The 23,357-nt window shown below is 38.0% G+C and overlaps 2 protein-coding genes across 2 annotated transcripts in view; one reads left to right on the top strand and one right to left on the bottom strand.

Moving 5' to 3' along the window:
* IMMP1L (inner mitochondrial membrane peptidase subunit 1) overlaps nt 1–17,630 on the bottom strand; it is a 35,646-nt gene extending 18,016 nt beyond the window's left edge. The window contains exons 1-3 of the mRNA XM_065636594.1: nt 17,576–17,630; nt 1,655–1,792; nt 800–888 (exon numbers count right to left, since the gene is read on the bottom strand). Coding sequence (XP_065492666.1) covers nt 800–888; nt 1,655–1,759 — 194 coding nt within the window. The 5' untranslated portion in view covers nt 1,760–1,792; nt 17,576–17,630. The remainder of the gene's footprint in view (nt 1–799; nt 889–1,654; nt 1,793–17,575) is intronic.
* Nucleotides 17,631–17,752: 122 nt separating this feature from the next.
* The window catches only part of ELP4 (elongator acetyltransferase complex subunit 4), a 142,199-nt gene continuing 136,594 nt past the window's right edge, over nt 17,753–23,357 (top strand). The window contains exon 1 of the mRNA XM_065636390.1: nt 17,753–17,912. Within this exon, the coding sequence (XP_065492462.1) occupies nt 17,753–17,912 (160 nt within the window). The remainder of the gene's footprint in view (nt 17,913–23,357) is intronic.

Raw genomic sequence — 23,357 nt, 5'->3', positions numbered from 1 at the left:
TACAAACTATTTGGCTGAATACATGTACATCAATGTGTATTCTTCAAAAATATTCACATATATTCTTCTGCTGAAAATTTTCGTGTACAATTTTGGGTTGGTTTTTTTTTTTCAGTTTTATACACAGTGTGTTTTTACAGGCAGGTTTTTTTATCTACACTTGGAGAAACTATTTGTTACTTAGATCATTTATAAAACATTTAAGAGTACATTTTAATTGATTCTGTGTTCTTAAATATTACCGTTCAAATGTTACTCTTCCAGTGAAACTTCAAACATCAGTTTGTAAGACCTTATATTACTTATGCCTCCTGATTATACACACTGGATTGTACAGTGAAACGGTCCACGATAGCAGGGGTGAGGGCATTGAGCCTACTGGGCTCTACAGCACAGTTATAAAATGACATTTGATAAACGGTATTTACACCGTTTAGTCACTTTGCTAACAACCCACCGGCGCACAGCAATGCCCACAGCTTGGTTTTCAAAATGAAACTGCTTAGAGAGAGGAAGTTACAGTCGCACAATAGAACTGGTTTAGGAAAAAAAACAAGGGGAATTTTTCAATTTTTTGGACAAAGCTTTAAAAGTGATGTGGACTTTACCCTAAATGAATCCTGACAAGTTGCTCAGTGGGCTGTATGTGCTGATTACTTTGGCTTCCATCACACACAATGAGAGGAGACTTATGAAAAAAACACAATTTAGAAGCAGAAGAATATAGGATAAATAAAGAACGGATAGAATGAAGGTATTAACTGAATGTAAAATCTAGTCTAAAAAAAAAGGAGCGTACTTTCGAATACAATAAAAGTGGCGGCTAAGGGTCTCCGAAAAGACAATATCAGAATTTTGAATGGTTGGTTCCATTGAAGGTCCAGAACACTGCAAATTAAAAATAAATGAGAAAAAAAAAATTACTATTTCCAATTACTTTTATTTAAAATACATTAATATTCAAAGTATTTGCTAATAAATTAGACAACATGTAAAGAACACCTAAAAAAGTGAGATCCTCAAAGGAATGACAGCTTGTAGAGCATCTCTAACTGCTGCAGCTCCGGACACGCTCAGGACGGGTCCTGAACCGCGCGAGGTGCTACAGGCCCCTGCAGATTTATTTCTGTACCCCATCTGCAGGAAATTATTAGAGCAGCACCCGAAGCTCTGCGACCTGACCCCTCGCTTCAGCCTCTGCAGAAGCGAATCATCACAGAAGCTGCAAGAGCAGCTCACAGCAAAAATCCGCTATGGCCAGCAGCATGTGCCACGTTCAGAAACAGGGAGGAGGGGGAGGTAGCACCGAACATCCAGAAATCTGCCCAGGGTTGGAAACAGAAGCAATTCCTATGGCATTATTAGGGACTGCAGTCTTTCTGGGAGAATGTATTCTGCAAAATGCTTAATCATAGTTTCCCATTTGCTTCAGTGATGCCTCGAGCACTAACTTAGCAAAAAGTACAAATGTCTGAAGTAGAAATGACTTCATCAAGGCTGGACCTACGTTCAAAAAATGAGGCGTTTACTGAACACTTTGAAAAGGCTTAAAAAAAAAAAAAAGAAGAAACCTGAAATATTGGCATTACCACTTACAACAATTTCAGTATCATAGTTTTATTTTCTTTTAAATGGCATAAAAAAGAAAAGTTACCACAACAATTCCTCCAAGGTACTCAAAGGCACAATGCGCTATGCAGCCATATTGCACAGTGTAGCCAAGAAATCGAAAGGTTTTTCCTAGGACATTGCGAAGCATGGCACAGTGTTACGTCGTTCAGCTGCTTCTAGTCTATAGTAAAACAGAAGAATATCATTTATTTGATAACAAACAACCTAAAATTTACAAAACTATCTTTTGCATCTAATGACTGATGGAAAATATTTAAAAAACAAACAAACAAATGGAATAAAACCAACAATCAGATCTATGTGAGGAGATGAATACAGTTTAAACTCAAATCAAGAAGTTTTTAATTTACTATGCAGACCCTTCCATGTGTATAATCTATTGATCCCTCTCACCAGCTCATTGGTGAGATTCAGTTGAGTAGGAGCTGAAACAAAAGAAAAAAAATAATTAAAAAAACCCACCTTTGCCAAATATAGAGAAACTAATGGGAGAGAACGGTGTCAGTGCTCTCTGCTGACCCTGCTGAGCTTTTACTTGAGGCTGTGGCCAGGCTTACCTGCCACATGTCTAAATACCTCCAATAGTTACGAGAACATCCTCCCCTCCACCAGGTTTGGCCAAATGGAATCTGGAAAGCTGTAATCACACCTCAGAATGCAGGCTTTCATTCCTGACTGGACCACATGTTGTAACTCAGATGCAGTTATTTATTAAATAACTCATGATAGGGTTGTTTTAATCGTGTGAAGACAGTGCAACTGAAATCACTAGTTTTCTTCAAGCACTAGTATTTAAAACTGAGCACTCAACAGCGAAACAGAGAAGCACCAAACCGTCTGAAGTGATTTGAAGATATTTCACAACTGAAATAAATTACATTCACAGAAAACTGGAGCAATCAAGGATGCAACCAAAACCTTAAAAGTGAACTGACAATCAAGCAAATGAAAAAAGGTTTGAAGAGCTAGACAAAATTAAGGACAGAGGAGTCCTGAATGGCTTGCCTAAGTAAGACTACACTAGAAAAAGAACATAGTTGTTGGTAGGAATTCTGGAGGTTTTGCAGAGCTTTCTTTTGATTTAACTTAATTTACAAAGCACTTGCATACAGAAATAAGGCGTTAGGTCCTTCTATTCTGTTACAGTACAGTGGTGTACGTTCTGCAGCACATAAGACTGCAAATATTTTCTGACCCCTTCCCCCAAATATTTAAGTCAAACTCTGATGACTGGATGTAATTCCTGCAATGCTAATCTAAAATATCTTGTTGCCCCAGTTCTTAAGATTTATATATATTTATATTTAAGGAAGTAGAAAACACACATACTGAATTAACTGAAGGAAGTTTTAGAATATGCAAGAAACGTACTCCCCCTGAACTCACTATTGGCTTTATAATGAATTAAAGCCACAGCAGGATTTCCTTCATTTATTAAGATGAGTCAAATGTAGCTTGCTAAAGCACTACAGTCAATTAAAAAAAAAAAAAAAAAAAAAAGCTGTGTGTACAATATGCTCTGCTTAACAATGAAGTAAAGACCGCCCCTTCTATATTTCATGATGGTTTGCTATTTAAATGCAGGAATTTAAAAGTGTGTAGCTTTACTTGCACAACTCTTTCTACAAGTTAATGGGAATTTTGCCTGAATACAGTCAAAAGTAGCTTTTGTTCTTTCCACTTAGTATTTATAATTAAAAAAAGACCACTCTTCTGGGAAAATGTTCTCTACCAAGCTCCAAAAAATACATACTTGCCTTTTTTTTTTTTTCGTAAAAGACCTCCAGAATAAATACACTTAGACCAATCTGTGATTCATCATCCTTAAGATTAGCTGACAAGTTTCACGGTCATGAACCAAAATCCAGCAGAAAAGTATTGAATTGTTTCCTTAGGACGAGCCGTGCCCAGCACATAGACTGACACCCTGAGGAAACCGTTACAGCTTCGCCGTAAGCAAGATGCATTTTCAGCAGAATTTATTCTGGGTAGACAGACAAGTGGTTTGCTCTTCTCAGGCCAGTATGCTCTGAAAATCATGGACCGACTCTTTGCTCTCAGGGATCCAGAACCACTGTGAGCCCAGAAACATGTTACAGGTGACAAAAGGAAGATGGAGTGACAGCAGATCAATTAGTGCCGCACAACTAGTGTGAAGTAACGACCACAATTATCTTTTGAGAGAAGTTAATCATCAGTACTTCTTAGAGCCCCTGCTAGCAAGGCAGCCTCACATTGCTGCTCAGGTGAGACAGACAGAAAAATACTGCAGAACCATCCTGTATTTCAGATCCATGCTATTCAGACACTTCATATTAATATCAAAAGAATGTACAGAATTCAGGCACTTGTGGATACAACAAGTAAAAAAGAATTGTATAGACATTGTGTTACATTGACTGGAGCAGGTAGATGTGGAATGGAACGGTAACAACAGGCTCACGAAGAGAAAACGTGAACTTCTCATGCCAAGAGCTATCAGGCTACGACTAAAATAATTTTTTATTATGAAACTGCAAACAACTGCTATATGTCTCTGAAAGTAAGTTTCAAACTGATTGCAACTGATTCCCTGTTGGACTCTGGATGACACATGCTTCACTGTAGTTACACTGAACACACATTCCTCCCTGATGTCTCTGAGCAACCCTGAATTAGGAGGGATACATTTGTCAATTATTCAAGGAAAGGCAGGGTTCCGGGTGAGCTTTACCTACTGCTAGAGCTCTCACAATATAGAACTAACCACAAGGATAGTACATGGTGAATAAGTCTCAAATTTTGTTCCCAGTTATCTTAAAATAAATTCTTAACCCCTGAGCTGCAAATTTCACCTGTCCCAGTTTATAAATGTGGCACAATGGATTTTTTTAATGCTCCAGCTTGTCAGGTGTTCGTGATGATGAAAAAATTCTTAGCTCTTATATAATGTTCTTTATTACTACACAAGTTCATTTCAAATTAAGTCATATAAGGCTTTTTATTACTACACAAGAAAGTTGATTTCAAATTAATGTATATATGTAATCAAATTAATGTATATATGTAGTACCTGGATTATACACAGCTTGAACCTAACAAGACAACTTCAGAGAACTGGGGTTTGCTTTTAACATTACGGTTCATCTTTAGACATATAACGTTCATTCCACAGAGTAACTACAGTCCTGAGAGTTTCCCTGTAGTTTGAAGTGACAACATCTAGTCAGTAAGTAAATGGTTGTAGTAAGAGTAAGCCCAGTCAGAAAAACCTGACTAGTTTATTAAAAAAAAAAAAAAACCACACGCAGAATATTTCTTACAATTGTTATAGCTTAAGCTTGAGTAAAATATAATTGTGCATAAAACTATTTATCAGTAATTTTTTAAAACAATGCCATATTGTTGGTCACAAGAAGGTAAATGGCTGAAGGTTTTCCACATCACACAATTAATTTTAATACAAAGTGCTGTCAGCAGGCAACTGCACCAGATACAGCCTAAGACCATTAAGCACAATAAAACAAATTATTTAAGTCACAGGTACCTTGAAAACTTTATCGATCTGTTGTATAAACATCCTTACTGCAGAACTAATGGCATAAAACCTGTTGTCATTACTTCCAGGTACTACCTACTATCACATAGTAGGTAGCTGAAAATTTTATGCTGAAAGAGACATTGTTTTTATACCAAACACAGACATTGATTTAAAAAGTTATACATTCATATTCATCACATAGAATATAATTTTGTTATTTTACAAGAACTGTAAAGTTTATCTCCTACGGCAAATAAAATGCAGAATGTAATTACTATTATCTTCTGTTCCCTTTCCCGTACATTGCCGATGCCTTCATCATTTGATTTTTTTTGTTTGTTTGTTTATAAAATTAATCACAGCTAGCAGGGTGGAAATCACTTTGAGCCTCATGAATGACATCCAAGAGATGGGAAAGGATTAGTTCTCAGTCACTGCCAGTTATAGCGCCAGGTGGCTTTTTCTGCAGTGAAGGTGTTACCGATAATCCCATTACATTGGTACTAAATCTTGCAGACATCAAAATTATCACCAAGGTTCCTTTTCATCCCATCCTTTCCAAATGACTGGAAGTCGCTTCACCTGAAAGAAGTCAAATCCACATGCAGCTGCTGTTTTAGCAGCCAGCGGACTCCCTGAGAATGCCAATCGCGATCCAATTTCGCTGTGCTGGTGGCCCCCTATTCCCTGTCCAATAATACATCTGTTAAAAAATCCTACAGCTACAAATCAAGTTTAATCCTACCAGGGACCTCATGTTGGTCTTGTCTTCCAAAAAGGCAGCAGGCTCTGCCATCTATCTCTGCTAGTGTCTGGGGAATACTCTTTAAATCCCAGCCCTACTTAGAAGAATAAGCTAAGGATCACAAAACATGACCTCAAAAACCCTGATATGACTATATTCTGACCCAGAGGCATTCATTCTAGGTGAAGATTAGAACTTTGCATAATAAGATTACACAGCAAGTGAATGATATCAAGGGACTATCCATATGCAGCCGCCTGGTTTTCTATAGACAGCCTGTGCTCTGCAATATGCAGCGCAGACGAAACAGAGCTCGGTCTTTCTAGCTGAAATAAAATAGATTCACATAAATTAGTTGGCCATTTCCAGATTCCTAAATCCCCCATTACATCTTTTATTGACAGCTCCTGTGAGGATAGCACAAATGGTATTCTCTTTGTATTCGCTGCTTCTGTAACAATCCCACTCTGAGGGAGATGTACATAGGTTGGCTAGAAATTAGCATCTTGTTTGCTGTAATCTTTGGATTACAATTAACTGTGTACATAATAAAATTAGGAAATCAATGAGCAGATTTATCATTTCCAGATAACCAACAGATTTGTGTAAGAGTTTAACATATGGTGTCAAAATTTTAAATACAGGAAAACAGAAGTTCCAGCCAATGAAAGTGTGGCAAAACAAATTATTTGACTTGAAATTAAATAGATTTTTCGCTATAATGAGTAATTTCTAGTCACATTTGATTTATATAACGCTTCCTAATTCTGAATATTCATTGAGTATTTAGTGATCATTTATCAGTTTTTCCTTAGCTAACAAACTCTTCTCCTAACATTCTCTGCTTCTAACCAGACATTCTTCTTCATACGAGGTGATCCTATAACTTGCACCATCTTTGTCCCAAGAATTATATTGAGATTACTTTAAAAAAAAAAGTCCCAAAACAGAGAAAAAAAAAACTGCGCACCTACTAGACTACTTGGGTATTTATGTTTGAGCTGTTATTTATATTAAACTATTATTTTAAAACTTCTGCATGAAATTAGTTACATGTGCTAGAACAGTGAAGGGTGTATATCATGTTTATTGAGAAAGATTCTTCCCATATCAGATACACAACTTAATAAATACAAAATGTTTTAAATAATCTACTTATAATCTGAGGATTCCAAACATCTACAGCAAAACAAGGAACAATTTTCAAAAGGTCTTTCTTTGCAGGAGGTCAGGCACATCTTGATTTTTATTTCCAGCTGTTGGTTTTCTCTGGAAGAAATACTGGATTCAGTATGGTAAATCTGAAAAATGTTGGTGATATTCTGGAAGAGAAGATTATTTTTGCACATTATCTCTACTTGGCACTGGCAGTTTGTCTCCAACAAGTGCTCCTTCATCCACTCGTCTCAAACTGACAAGGAGCTCAATCCTGTAAACATAAATTCACATAATGGAATGCTCTGGTTTTGAACAACTAGGGACTACCTACATCTGAACGAGCAATTTTTCAAAACAGATTTCAAGCAGTTCTCACTGGTTCTATTTATCTTTGGGAAGCAACTCCTACCAATCCCACAACCCTGTATAAACCATTGTATTAATGGTCAGATGCATTCCAGGGCTTCTGTTTTCACCTGCAACTCTACACACTCATCTCCGCTGAACAGCAAAATCCAAACAGCTGAGCAAAAGCATGGTCATACATGGCAAGTGCGAGCCTCTGAGGGATGCCCAAATATTCACTTAACAGTTCCCTGTAACAGTGTCAAAGGACAAACACCAAAGGTCTGACAGACAGCACAGTGACTTTCCTGGTGACTGAGAAAAAACACACCATGTGCGTGACAAGGGCCAAATAACTATATTCTGAGTTATATGCGCTTATCTTAAATTCATTTTCTTGAGACATAGACATGTAAACATTTAAAATTAATTTTGATTAACTAAGACAAAGAGTTACATGCCCAAATTTCACATTAGGCACTTAAAAAAAGGAATGTATGACCCTACAGAAACTAAAGTTGTCCATGGCCCACGTGTCCCCTGCACTTCCCAGTGCTGATGCACCTTCTAGTAGCAGGCAGGTATTTTTTGATATATTACTCAAAGCAGTGAGCAGACGAGGGGTAAATAATTCCCCTATGCACTGACAAGTAAAAAGGCTATTTACTTAAAATATTTGCCACTTCAAAGAGGATTGTTTGCTGGAGGAAGAAAAAAAAAAAACACAAACGAAAAACACATCACAAACCCAACAAGAATAATAATAATAAAAACCACCACAAAACCAGAAAACCCCATTCACCATCAGCCAGACTGTTTACAAAGAAATACAAGTGTCTTAATCTTATCCCCAGTGTTAGTCTCAGATTAGAATGCCATCACTGAAGAGTACTCCATGGTGGTTTATGAACACAGAAATCGCATAGTACAGGGTCTTCACACAGATAGTAAATTAAAGCTATTGTTAAAATATTTGAAAAATTCAAAAGTAAAAAACAAGACCAGTTTTAGCACTGTCAGAAAATATAACAATAGTAACAAGGAATATTTCTGTATATTCTTCATCAATACTTCCCAGTTACAAGCATCATCTTCTAATGAAATGTTTTGTGCATACTCTGCATTAAAAAATGTGTTAAAAAAAACAGTAGCAAGGAAATACACAAAGTGAGCTCAGTATTAACATTTTCAAGTTACCTGAACAGAAGAAAAAAATGCATATTAACTGCTTGTCACTGCTATTATGCTACAAAAATTTTGATAGCTTTCCCAAATTGTTTTTAGTTATGAAGTTCTAAATATACACATGTACGCGGATCCATAGCACGAATTGTATTTCATGTAAGTTTACGCAGTAAAAATAAACTGTGATCAGTACTTTTTCTCATTGCTCAATAAAATTTTATTAGTTATTTCTGAGCTAGTTTATGCATAAAACACAAGTACTGTAGTTTCTTCTCCACTTACAGACACAAGTATTAAAAAAAGTTCCAAACATCAATAGATGAGTGCAATGATATTCAGTCTAAGTTAATCCCCAGACATCCAAATCCATGAATAAAAATTCATCAGTTTTAAATACACTGAGCCTATTAAGCAAGAACAAAAGCATATGCACAAAAGAGCTTTTAATATATTTCAAAGCCCACAAGAGCCATGGTCTCATTAAAATTATAAATTACACAAACATGGAATAAAGATTCAAACTGCAGTGCAGCTAAGCAGATTACAGAAAACCCCGCGTTCCATATGATAACACACCATGGCCCTCCCAGATGGGGGCTTGGAACAAAAAGGCCATCACTGCAGCTAGGGAAAACCTCCTTGTGATCTCTGGTTTCTGTTCAGCAGATGACAGCCAAATAATATGTTGATTATTCTGTTTGTACTGCTAAGCTTGTAAGATGGAATAAAAGCGATATGATCTATTGTGAACTCAATGCTAATGTGTTGCTCCACTCATAAATAATATACTGAATTTATTCTGAAACCACCTTTTTATCTGAGTTCCAGGTTTTAAATGCATGAACTAATATAAAAAGCCAGCATAAACTATTATTTAATTTCACGGTTTAAAGTAAAAGATACAGCTGACACAATAATAAGTGAGAAAACTGACTACTTAGTGAATCGAATAAATAGATGTGCCTTTCTCAAATTTAGCAAGTGATTATAGCCCGAGGTGCAGCGTACCTGCAAGATATTGAGCACTCTCCAGCCCCACAAGCCGCTTTATTACTGATCCCAAACGCATTACCAAAAAGGGCATATATGGCTTATTTTACCATGGCTAACCAGCCCAAACTCAAACTTCAAACGAGGACACAAGTACTTGTAAAACAGAAAAATAGGACAGAAACAATAATTATATCACTAATACCATGTCTCCCTGACCAAATTGCCTTCTTAGAAACCCCTTAAGTTTTTAGTAAGCAATCAGATTTTATTTCATCTAAGTTTACTAACATAGCTTGTTCCAAAAGCACACCATTTGGCTTGCCCTTCATAATCCATTGCCTTTTTAAAAGGAAAAACAGTGACTGGTCATACAGTTCTTTTCATAAATATTCTGTACATGATGAGAAGACCAATGATCTTCCTACAATTTAATGTTTGTCAACTTCACGCCTCTCATGCCAGAAATGTTAACAATTCTATTAAGAAAAAAATAACCACTATGGCTTCGCACTAGCATGAGAACATCAATAGCAAACACTGTTGGCACTCCTTGGACCAATGGAAGCACAACTGATAAATGGTGGAAACACACAGCTCCAAAAGTGTGCAACAGCTTTCTCGGAAACATAAACATGTATTTAAAGAAAGCTCAATTACCTTTCTTCCTTTGCTAGGGACACAGCTCTAATTCACAGAAATAATGAAAATATGGAAACTGAAGGGAGATTAGAATCAAGTACACTTAAGTCTTTAGACTAAAAATTCATATAAATTACTTCCTCCAGAATGAGGCCTCCACTGCAATGAAATAACAGGTATTCTTTTCATACAGAAACAAGGTAGGACCTTGAAACAATTACTGAAGCTCACATTTACACTGGCAACCACAACCTTAAGTCTGTCCCATCTTCAACAGAGTTCTGTAAGAACTAAGATTATACAAATAGTATCATTGTATAAGAACTAAGATTATACAAATAATATATTGTATAATCTTCGTTCCAGCTGTTATTCTACAGTTACCAGTTATAGTATTGTTGTTTCTATGACCTTGATGATATTTCAGTTTCCCTCAACCTGTTTTAGTTTCTACAACTTAAAATATTAATTTATTTTTATTCATCTTACATACATACTCTCACATAAAATGCAAAATAGCACCTGGGGCAAAATATGGTAGCAGCCATGCAACTCAAGCACCTTCTTATGATACATTTATATTTCTATAACTAAAACTTTCTTCTTATTCTTGTGAAATTAATACAATAAAAACGTTTCAACAGTAAAACAAACTTTTACAGCTACCATCACAGCACTAATATCTTAGCAAAAGCTAACTCAAGTCAACACAAACTTCAATGCATTACTGAGTCAATAATGACTTGCCTGGAGTAGAAAGTAACTTGAGAATCACCAGGTGATCCTCAAACCCTGATGCACAAAGGAGCAGCTTGCTTAGGTAGCCCCGCTCCTAGACACACGCTCCTGAAATGAGATTCCAGAAAATACAGCAGCTTTGGCATGAAATCGGCAGCCTCAGTACATGAGGTGGAAGAAGTTGAATCCATTGAGATAAAGAATAATGAAAGTTTGCTAAAATATAGATTGGCTACAAAGAAGACAGATACTCAGTGTCTTGTACCTTTTTTTTTCCCTCAATCACAATATTATTCCAAATTTGAAACAATATAGCTTTTCTTAAGTAGCCAGTAGTGGATCTGGCTTTTTATATTTCAAGTGAGTTTTACTAGATTGCTTGCTTGTGTTTCACTTAACACCATGCTGAAAGATATAAATTTTAATTCTTGTCTACTTAAAGCCCAAAATGCCTGTTTCTTTCATCTACTTCTCAATGACCTAATTAGTTTACCATTCTAAACAAGTTCTTAAACAGCCATGATTCTTGAAAAGCAAGCAGAAATTCTGTCTCTGTGCTCAGCACAGGTATAATTACATAGCTCTGCAGAATTATTTACAGCAGCTCATCTTGGTTCATCCCCTGCTCTGTGGATGGTCTTGATGCTGTGAAACTAGATGAAGCCCATCAAATACATCTGAATGTTCCTATGACTCCGCAGTCACTTGTCCCCAGTGAAACCTGTGGATTGTGCATTTTCATGGAGCCACTGACCAACATCACTACTTGGGAAAGCCAGAACTAGCATCACCCTGAGCTTGGTCAGTCACTGTATCACTATTCACAGCACTAAATGATTACGTGTGGCTCCTCATAACACACCTGTATGCATTTCAGTTCAACCAAGGCTCTTTTGCGTGTCTTTATCAGACTAAAGATTGAGTAGTTCATAAATCTAAGACAGAATGGGCAAAAAGGGGGAAAAATGCTTGTTAGGGGATATTACGCTATATCTGAAGTTCCTTCCACACTGGCAGTGGCTGAATAACCATGGCAGCATTAACCTACCTGCCTGGTATATTTACAGAAGCCACAGTGATGAAACTGCACCATTGGCCAGGACACTGGAAAGCTGAGGCTACAGATTTGTGGGACTCACCAAGAAGTTAAATCCTTACATGCCAGCACGTTGGGAAAGATTCCCATCTTTGCAAACATTGAGGCTTTGAGATTTATTCTCTGTTAACTCTTAGTTCATCATTCTACCCCAGAGCAGCAACTTTCTGAATGTCACCCAGCCTGCCTGTCATTACCTCAGCAGATGCCAGAGCCAGTTGTTGAAAGCTAATCCCAAAACCAGTGTCAGCAATACAGTTGCTACAGTTCAGCACAGCAGTCAGAAGTTACTTGTAAGCGCAGGGATGATTAACATTTCCTTTATAGATCAGACAGGTGGGTCTGTGCAACTGGAAGACTTGTGACCGAGATTTTCTTTACTTTTAAATTCGGAATCTACTGCGGAAGTATTTCTTGTTGAAATATTATTGTTTGGTTTTGGCTAACATTAGAAGAGAAGGAAAAATCTCCATTATGAAAACTCATTAAAAATATTTCAGCAAACAGAGATGAGCTACAGTTTTAAAAGAATTCTGAAGGTGATCAGACCTCTTCTGGCCATGGGCAGCCCCCAAAGTGCTTTGCTAAAGCATTTCACAGGTTTCAGGTCTCACAATACTGCAGAGATGATGGACAAAGAATAGCAAAAAGTATTCTATAAAATCCCACAATGTAGGTGAGGAGCAAAAATGGCCTGTATTCCAGCACCTCCTGATACCGTAGATTTGTAATAGAAATAACACAGTTATTGGAATAATGCCTTTGAGGACTAAAAGCCCTAAAAACTTAGCAGAAAACATAACACTTTTTTTAAATCTGAGATGCATCATTTCTTAAACTTTCTAATACCAGCATATCAGGAAAAAATGCTATAGCAACTATAAACTAATTTGAATGATACATGTATTTTTACAGATATTCAGTGAAACTTGGGCTCTAAAAGCACATGTAATATAAGTTATTTTGTACTTTTGCATAAACTGCACTAACAGAAATTATACTTGAAAAGTCACAGGTATTAACCTTTCCATAACTCATAAGTCCCTATATTATTTACCTGGCTTTAGAAATGCCTACATAATGCAATATGTGCAGATACAACTGAAAGACAAAAACAAAGACTCAAAATATCAAAGCATTTAAATTATGTTTTCCCAGTTGAAACGCAAAGTTACTCTTTGCCTCTTCCACTGACATGCTGAAGTGACTTCGAGGGCAGCCATTTGTATTCAATTTGAAAGACACTTCTGGATGTTAAGCATCTGAAAAGGCTAGAATCAACCTGCCTTAATTTCTAGTTTTTAATCCTGAAGTAAGTTTTATATGGACATGGAACGCAGTATGGAAAATAATACAGAATATCAAAAGCCATAATACAAATAATACTACGTTTCTAGTTGTTCGGTTGGGGTTTTTTTTTAGTCCTTTTAGTCCTATCTTAAAGTATTTTTAAATTTATGTGATTTTTTTAAAAAGATAATACCTCTTTTTATCATTAAAAAAAAGAAAAATAACCTCTATGAAATACACCACTAATCTGTATGACACTTATTAAGACAGTACATTCAACTGACAACACATATTCAATATTACTATTCTGAAAGTTTCAGTAACACTATGCTGTACCTCTTTTATAATCTGAAATTACCGAAATATTAAATAACTTTTTTATGATTTATTAAACCATTGCCTTCAGCACTACCGCTTTAACTCATGTCTCCTAATTTACTTAGTTCTATTTTAAAAGAGCCATTTAAATTTGACACAGGTTTAATTTTTTTTCCCCTTGCTGTTGTTCAGTATACTCACAGGGATACATTTAGGTAACATCCAGAGAGTTTCTGAAGAAAATCATATCACATTTTATATAATATCATACAACTGGTGTGTCTTAAACCCTCCCACTAATCCTCATTTTTGGTTGTTTTGTTTTGTTTTTTTTCCACAGACTGATTGGATAAGTAGTCTTTAAGCTTTTTCATATTAAAAAAAAACAAACAAAAAAAACCAACCAAACAAACAAAAAACCAAAACAAAACAAAAAAATTCCTCAGGTCTTTTGGTGTCAGAACTTCCCAGATTAAACATTCTTTCCAGTTCTTGGCTCACGGCCTGAAGATCCCGCACTTTCAAACTTATCCCATTCTAGCTAGTTCAAAGATCAGGAAAATGAAGCCATCTTCTTTGCAGCCATAATCCACGACCCATGCTGTTAGATACTTAAGAACATCTCAAAAGCAAACTACCTTGTTTCAGCTCCCAGCGGGAGCCCAGCGGGGTGCTGGATCACATGACTGCAAACCCAACCTAGTCAGGTGACTCAAGGGCTAATCTGATTTGGTGACTATAAAACTTTAATCAGTACAGTCTAATACCATCACATTCCAGAACTGATGAGAGAAGCAGCTTGGCGATGTAACAGCACACCCTAATAAGATTATGAATTAGAACTGCCACTGAGATGCAGTTTTCTAGTTCTCTATCCCATACATAAACCCAACAGAAAAAATATTACTGAAAACTGATCAGGCAGACATACAGTTTTGAAACAAAATGCACTGATGTGTTTTATTCCAAAATGGATGGCATTTTGCATAGCACTATGGAAGGACTCTTATAAGGCAGAATTAAACCAAAGCAAAAACATTAATTTGACATCAAGGAAAACAAAATATGTATGTCAATAACATGATCTTGTTGAGGAACACTGCTCAAGCAATATAGTCTCAGCTTGCATTAACTGAAGGTCCAAAGAGCTTACACTGCAGGCCATACAGGCTGCATACGGTAAACAGAAAGGCAATGCCAGCCACGACAGGTGTGTTTCCTCTTATCAAGCACAAAATACCTAAAGTACACTTTAAGAAGTGCTGCTGTTTTGGGGACACTGGGATTTTCACCAAATCCATAGGCTATGCTTTTGTAGAGAAATGGCAAACATACTTGCAGATCAAATTCCAAGCATACCTTTTCCCAGATGTTTTGATTGCTCTCTCACTTGCCCATTGTATTCCCTCCATCTTTTCCTTAGGGAATTCTCACCTAAAATCCTTTTAATCCGTCTTAGAATCTGTATTTGGCATAGACAAGTACTTGAATTGGATCAGCAATTTTCCGAGAAATGGAGAGTAAAGAGCCTGACTTCTTCATACGAGAATTATGGAGTTAAAACTGATAAACATTTGACCAGGTCTATGTGATAATATACAAACAGCGAGAAAGAAAAGTTGATTATTCTACAGTTTATGACATCCCAATCTGGAATCATAGAATCATTTCAGTTGGAAGAGACCCTCAGGATCATTGAGTCCAACCACAACCTAACCTAATTCTAGCACTAAACGATGTCCCTAAGAGCCTCATCTAAATGCCTTTTAAAAACCTCCTAGACACAAAGGTTTAAACTTCTGCATCTCCCAATGAGCTGAGTATGACCGTAGTGAGTCACCACAGCTCAGCTGACAAATAACTTGCTAAAACATTTCCTGATCACTTGCAATCATCTCGATGTTCTTTAGTTTCTCTACATTTCAATTCCACCTATAGAGTTGGAAAAAGATGTTTTATCTACCTACTAATGTGTATTTGAGGATGAAGGATTTTTTTAATGCAGTAATATCTACAGTTACAACTCCTGCAGTCTTGCTTTCTGATCTGTCAGACAGCTGCTAGTGGGATCTTTTACAATGGCTGGAAATACATCTTTTGGAAAGTGGGACATGTGAACACAGGCAAACCTTTAGTATCAAAGAAGATGAACAAGCTATTATTAGTCCTAAAAATGAAATGCCATTGACTTAAAAACAAAGAAAATTCCATACAACACTTTCTTTTCTTTGTCTGAAATTAAGTGCAGGTAAAGTCAGCTGTTGTAAGTGGTGTTCTCAATAAGCACAGATTCACTTGTAAAGCTTTATTGTATTAAATAGTTACAATTTCTTTAAAAAAATTAAATCTTCGAAAAATAGCTTCTTTCCACTTGCTGTCTAAATCAGTAAGTCTTTAACTGTACCCATCATCTTAAAATGTGGCAGAGGAAAAATGATCACAAACAGAACTACTGCAATACTTTTTAAAGTTCAGTTATTATACTGAAAAGCTATATCTACTTCTAATGTTTTTTGTAAAATCTGAAACAGTCTCTCCTGTTGCAATTTAAGAGACAGTTTCTCTATATTTTAAAGGATGTAAACTCACAAAATTTACAACAATATCACCTTAAAACCCCAAAATTCTGAAAGAGCTGTGAGGTTCACATGGCGAGATGAATTAACAGTTCAGTCTGCAAAAGGTGGAAGGTTGAATTGCATCCTCCTCACTGTCTGTATGTGCCCTTTTCTTTATTGCACCAACTCAGCAACATAACACAAAATTAACCTATTAAGAAAGTGTACAGTAGTTCCAAGTCAGATCAATGAGCTGAATCAGCTCAAGAAAAGATTTGACAAGCACCGGGGTTTGTTAAACTGAATCACTGGAAGCAGAGGAGGAAAAGGAGATTTCCAGTAAACTTTATACAAGAAATTATAAGAATTGTAGGAGCGCAGCACAAGTGTGCCCAATTGCAAAATGCTTTCAGAATCTGGACTCCAAAGTGAAAGAGGGAAAAAAAAAAAAACACCACTGTTTTGCCTCTAGTTCTCTAGTTTTAATTGCCCTGGAGGAAAATGAAATAACAAAAAGGGAAGAAAAAAGTATAAATAGACAGAGAAATATCAATAAGAAATGGACAAACAAAAGAGAGGGCTCAGCCCTGGATGTATATTTACACTTGCTCTGTAAAGTGAATATAAACTACATTAGTATGTTGTATTAAAAAGAAAAACAAGCAAGGAAATGCTTTGTTTCATTGAAGCAACAAAAGGAAATGTACTGCTTGGAATGGGGTGGGAAATCACTGTGACAAAATTCACATAAGATATTATTTGACTCTTTTTGTGATACATGGTGACTTATCAAAGATATTCTCTCTGGGTTACAAGCACTTGACAAAATAAGTTCTCTATAGATATACTGCAATTTTTAATAGTGTTACACACATCTGCAAGCAGTCATGCCTGAAATATTTCAGTATCTGGACTCCAGAATAACAGTACAGTAAGTAATGGAAGAACTGCTGTGATGTTTTAAAAATACAGAACTCTCCAAGTTTCATCCTCCTCAGTTATGCTGAATTTACAGCATAGGATCCCACTAACACTAATGGATTCTTCAACTCTTTTAAAATAATGGCAAATTACGCTTTACGCCTTTATTTTGCTAAAGCATTTCCTATCCCAGATATTCACAAACCGTTAGCCAGATCCTACAGAAATGACGCTTCGTAGCGAGGCCGCGTCACGGGTACCGCAACCACCCCCGGCCCCGCACCAGGGTGGGACGGGACGCGGCCACCGCCTCCCGCTCCCGGCCCCTCTCAGGCCCGGCTCCCCTCAGCCCAGGCCCGGCCGGAGCTCCGGGACCCCGTGGGAGCAGCACCCGCAGCCTCCCCCGCTCCCGCCCGGCCCGGCCCCGCCACACTCACCTGTCCCCTCGCAACCGGCTGCCCGGGCCCTTCCCCGCCCCTTTGGCCCGCGACGTGCAAACAACGCGGTCTCCCATTGGATAGCGCCTTCCCCATGCCGCTCTCCCATTGGTGGCGAGGAAAGGGCTCGATTCTTCCCGGCGTGCCCTGGCTCCTGTCAAGCTCCCGGCAGCCGAGATGGCGGCGGCCCCGGCGCTGCGGGGCTGCGGGGCCACCAGCTTCCAGCGGAAAGCCGCGGCCGGCAGCCGCCTGGCCGCTGTCGCGGGCACTCGGCCTTCGGTTCGCCACGGGCAGCTGCTGCTCTCCAGCGGGCTCCCCTCCCTGGACTGTGTGCTAGGTTGGTGGGGAGCGGGACCTTCCCCTTTGCCGGGCCCTGCCTGTCGTTCCCCTTCCGCAACCCGCGGCTGCCCCTGCAGGGTTTTCCTTCCTCCCTACAGCTCCCGGGGTCGGGGGGGACGGGGGGAAGGGGCAAAGCAGGAGCCGTTTCCCGCCTCGACACCCCGTCGGGTGAGGAGGGGAAGCGGCCCAGGCAGGTGCCTTTACCTTTTACCCATTTAAATCCACGCGAGAAACCTTTCCAGAACAGAAAGCTACTCTAAGTTTACTTATTAACACGTTCCTGTCGTATTTCAAACTGTCACAGGTCTAAAGTTTTCAGTTTTGAAAAGCACGTTTGCCGAATTAGCTTGTGGATGAACATAGCGTAGTTCTGGTTCTTCGGTATCGCAGTTTTTAGGATGCATTTGACCTTAAGTCTGGACTCTCAGTGTGTCTTTTCTGCCTCACTCGCCATGGCTACATAGTTCTAAATGCTGTGTTTCAGCGTTACCTTGGTGTGATGCTGTTCTTGCTGCCTGTGAATCTGCTTTTGCTCACTGATGGTGTGAAGATGCCGGACTGATCCCTTGTGACCATCGCTACGTTATGATCTGTGGCATAAACTGGCACTAATTACTTGGATTGGGAACTAATTCAGGTGTATAAACAGCCTGTTTTATCTGTATGCACTAGGGCTGTACGACCCTTGTACTAACTACTGATACAGTCCCAGTACATTCTCCATGTACATACATGGGACTGCTTTGAGGTGAGGAAGGCTTGACTTCAGCTTTGTTCATTCATCCCTGGAGGAGTACATGGAATATGGGAATATGCCACTTTTCTTTCTATAGAATATTCTGTATGAGTAATGATAAATATAGAGCTTGTATCCATTTTATAAAGAAGTTTTTGCAGCCTGCGTATCTTAAGGAGAATCACACTTCTGCATCTTTCGTGAGTATGTTGTGTCTGTTTGGTAGGGAACACCTGCACTTGCATCAGGGATTGGCATCCTTGTGGAGGAAGCTCTTCCTTCTTAAGAGAGAAGTGTTTCCTTAAGTCGGCGTAATTTGTGAAACCCTTTGATTGCATAAATATAAGATTTACATTGAACATTCCAGTTCTTCTTCATATTCCCTTTTATAACCAGTGGATTTTGCACAGCATGAGTCAGAAGATGTAGACAGCTCCCATGGTGACAGCCTCCTGAATGTCCAGGCACTTACTATCTGTATTAGTGGTTTGTTATGGAAACTGGGGACACTTCTTCCAGTAAACCCAGGATCCCTTCCAAAGTACCTTTTCCGTGTCTTTTAAATATTCATTAATTTCCTGACCTGAACAAGTTTTACACTTGAATATCAAGAAAGTTCTTCAACCCTAGGAACAGCAATTTTTGGAGATACTTTTAACTTGTTTTCTGGGTTGTGGCATCTTTGAAAAACTGGATAACTCTCTATTCCTATGTTAAATATTTGGTAACCTCCTAGACCTTAAATCACTCATTTCTGGAGGCAGAGTGGGTAGGCCTGGAAAGATGCATGCCAAACATGCTGTACTATAATGAAATTTCCATTGATACCGAGTATTAGGCATTGTTGGAGACAGACCACCCAGCTAGGTGGGCCTGTACAAAATCATTGATTTTGAAGGCTGGGGAGGGACCTCAGGAATTCATCTACTGCAACCTTAAAGCAGGCTCAGCACTGAATTCAGAGTCAGTTGCTCAGGGCTTTGTCCCGTTGGGTCTTGAAAATCTGCAGCGGCAGAGATTTCACAGCATCTTTGGACAACTCAGTCCAGTGCTTAATTATTTTTGTAGGGAATTTTCTGTTATCCTTACATCCACGTGGAACTTCTCCTGTTTCAACTTATGCCTGTTGATTCTTGCCCTCCCACTGTGCACCTCAGCAAAGAGCTCAGCTGGCTTCTCTGTAGCTTCTCTTAGGTACCACCAGGCTACTGCTGGGTCTTCCTCTCTTCTCCAGGTTAAACAAGCCCAGCTCCTTCAGCCACTCCTTTTGGGTCATTTGCCCCACCTCGTTGCCCCTCTGCTTGGCTCACTTAAGTTTATCTTTACTTCTTTCTTGTACTGAGGGGCCCAAAACTGGATGTTGGATTCCAGATGTGATCTGATGAGTGCTGAATGAAGGGGAGCAGTCGTATCCCTTGACCAACTGACTGAGCTGCTGTTGATGCAACCACCATGCTGGTGACTGTAGAAGTACTTGGTCTCCTTCATGTCGTTTTTGGGTGTGCATGGAAATGCTTCTGAAACGCCTTGCAGAATGCTGTTATGTGTTTCTTGAAGAATGCTGTTACTTTTTTTCTTTCATCTTGCCCACTAGCAGTTAAATAATTGACTGTGCAAAATATTTAACTTTACTGTTCACCAGGGGCTGAGGACAAACCTTTTTGTATTAACTCCCAATGGAAGTTACTGTAAAATAGTTAATCTGGTATATTTTCCTAGACATGTTTTTTAATGGTCACCACGCAGAGACTTCTAGCTCTCACGCTTTGGGCTTAGATTTGAGTTTGCCTTGTCCAGAAACTGCAATCTAGGTACGGTATTATTTGCCAGACATGAATATATAGTTTGTGAATAACTGTAAGGGAAAGCATAGTGTTATCAGACACAGGTCTAGTTAGAAAATTTCGAAGAGAATAAAAGGCAGAGAACACTTGGAGGAATTTCTTTTACCCTGCAACTACTGGCTGATTTGTGACATTTTTGTTGATATGTAGCTCTTCCTTAATTAAGTGCATTTCCTTTCAAAAATAAGTAGTAGTTAACTGCTGGGTTTCAAATGCCATGTTACTGTTAAGGTGTTTCTTACATCTCTGGGCTTTATATTCGAATTTAATTTCAAGGTTTATAGACCTGATTTGTGCCAAAGCAGTTCTCTATAATGCGCTGTAACTATTGTATAATATAACCATCACATGCTTTGTATCAAAAGTTTTGTTTCAAGCTGTTTGAAAAAGGTGACAGATATACTTCAAAAACAATGGGGATACATGCCAAGTTGCAAAGTTTGTTGTGTTTCTGTCCCTAAGGTCTTAAATGTCATTGCTGTAGGTAGCAATGGGAAAGTTACCAGTCCTCCTTAGTTGTTTACAATGTAGTACTGCCTTAGGTACTGGTAAAGAAAAATTAAAATAGCAAAATAAGAAAGAATTACAAGTTCATAGCAATTTTCTTAGGGAACTTGGAGATTTTTACCTCTTCCTTTTGATTCTATCAATGTTCCTGCTACTTTTTTCTGTCATCTGTTTTGTGTTTAATTTGCTATTATTGTTGCTCATCGTAATATGAATATGTAACCATGGTGACTGTGATAGTTTTACATTTCATCTAATAGAATAGATTTGTTTGAACTGTTCACTACATCATAATGTAAAGCCAGTCCTCTGACCTGAGTTTGCCTTTAGCGACCAGGGTATGTGCACATATTTTACAACTCTGGCTTGTAGAAAGAGACCGTACAATTGATGATCGGAAAACAGAGCTTGTGATGATTTTGACTGTGCTGACATACTGCTCGACAAACAAATTCTCTCTTGTGCAAGCAATTTAAAAGCAGAAGAGACACTACTTCTGGGGTGGCTACAAGTGAGCTTTTTATAACTCAGATTTTAAGTGCTTATTGCTATGGGGCAATACATTACTTATGTCTATTTTCATAGTACATCTTTTGGGTTCATTTGCATTTATCTCCTGAACAAATAAAATGAAACAAAAATTGGTGTATTAGAATATGGGGATTTCATGAGTGATTCTGGCTTTCCAATAAACAGTACTTATAGGTCGGGGGTTTTTTTAAATATCTAGGAAATACTTGATTACTTGATAAGCTTGCCATAAATATGGAGGCATTTGTACATCTTGACTCAGGAGCATAGCTTAAACAGTCTGTGCTGTGTTGAACTGCAACGATGAAATTAGTAGCTGACTAAACATTCGCACTGTGATGCACTGCTCAAATTGTGGTACATCATGACATGGTGAAAAAGTGATTCCGTTGTGGTTTTAATTCAGGTGTTATTATGCAACAGTATTAGCACTTTTTAGCCTATGGGAGAGAAATTAGCTTTTTCCTTCTGGGTGTATATCAATATTACAGGTGCTACAGGCATTCATAGTCTCACCAGTAGAGCTATAGAATAAGAAATTGATCCGATCCCTACTGGAAACAATTTCAAGTGAAGTTTAACGAGCTCTTAAAAGTGACATTTAGTGAGCTCTTAAATTGATGGACTGAATTATCCTGTTCGTTAGAGTCCATCTATGCAGTCCAGAACTGACTTCTTTTATCAAGAGATTTGCACATTGGGCTGGTGTGATTTGGTTTGCTCCTAACTTGCTTTTAAAGCAGTACGTAATTTCAGAAGACCTACTGCAGTTTCCTTCACGCAAAACACTGCAATAGGCTGCTTACTTGTGGCCCCTCGAACGCTTCCAGGAAATTTGAGATTTCCTGTCACAGTCTTATATGATTGTTCAATAAAAATTTTTGTAGTCCGACTTCTACTGTATTCAGTATTGGAGTTCAGATTATAAAATAGTTAACTATTCACCTAAAGTAAAATAAGAATTCTTCTTTCACCATCTTTGTTAAAATTCCTTCTTGGGACAACTGTTTAAACTGCTGTTACATAATTATGCTTGCTGTCTCTTCAAAAGGAAATAAAACAGTCAGCATGGGAGTTCCTAGATTTTTTTTCTTTTCTGGTCCTCCACACTGTTGAGGTCAATGGGATAAGGATCTATGTGTCAAAACAAATTGTGAATATTCTATTCTGTCTGTTATTCAGTCATGTGTTATTGGAACATAAGCATGTATAGTAATTGTTTAAGCAAAAAGAAAAATAATAGTGGCCATGTATAAATCCTTCAAAATGTATTACTGTTTTTGAACAAATAATTCAGTCAACTGCGTTCGTAGAGTTGTTTTTATGTCCAAGACATACCATAAAATACTTCAATAGTATAGGGGTCTTTTTCAGATGTGTATTATGATGTTTATGATCTGTCAGTCCAGGTTTCATTGGATGAGGTCCTACCTGCCTTATTGTTTTGTCCATTTTCAGTAATAAGATAAAAAACAGTGGAGCCAAGATTTTTCCTGATTGACTTGGGTGGAAATTTGCTCGCTTCTTGTAGGTCACTTTACATACATGGTTCTTGGTACAAAGGAATAGCGCTTGATAGTGATCAATACTGATTTAATTTGGAGAATGTTTACTCACTTGAGTCATCCAAGTAAAAATTCGCTGGCTCAGACTGTACATGGTTATTGTAGTACTTGAGCATAGTTGCGTAGAGCTCTGCAGGATCTTTTTACCACAAGGATGATAGTACAGTATATTGTGAAAGTAATTGTAATGTGTAATATGTAATTACATGTAATGTGTAATTATTTCATAATAGAGAATTGTAGGAAGTATTGCAAAGGTA

This window comes from Caloenas nicobarica, chromosome 5 (assembly GCF_036013445.1).
Source record: "Caloenas nicobarica isolate bCalNic1 chromosome 5, bCalNic1.hap1, whole genome shotgun sequence".
NCBI lineage: Eukaryota > Metazoa > Chordata > Aves > Columbiformes > Columbidae > Caloenas > Caloenas nicobarica.
This window is presented reverse-complemented; position numbering and strand designations above follow the sequence as displayed.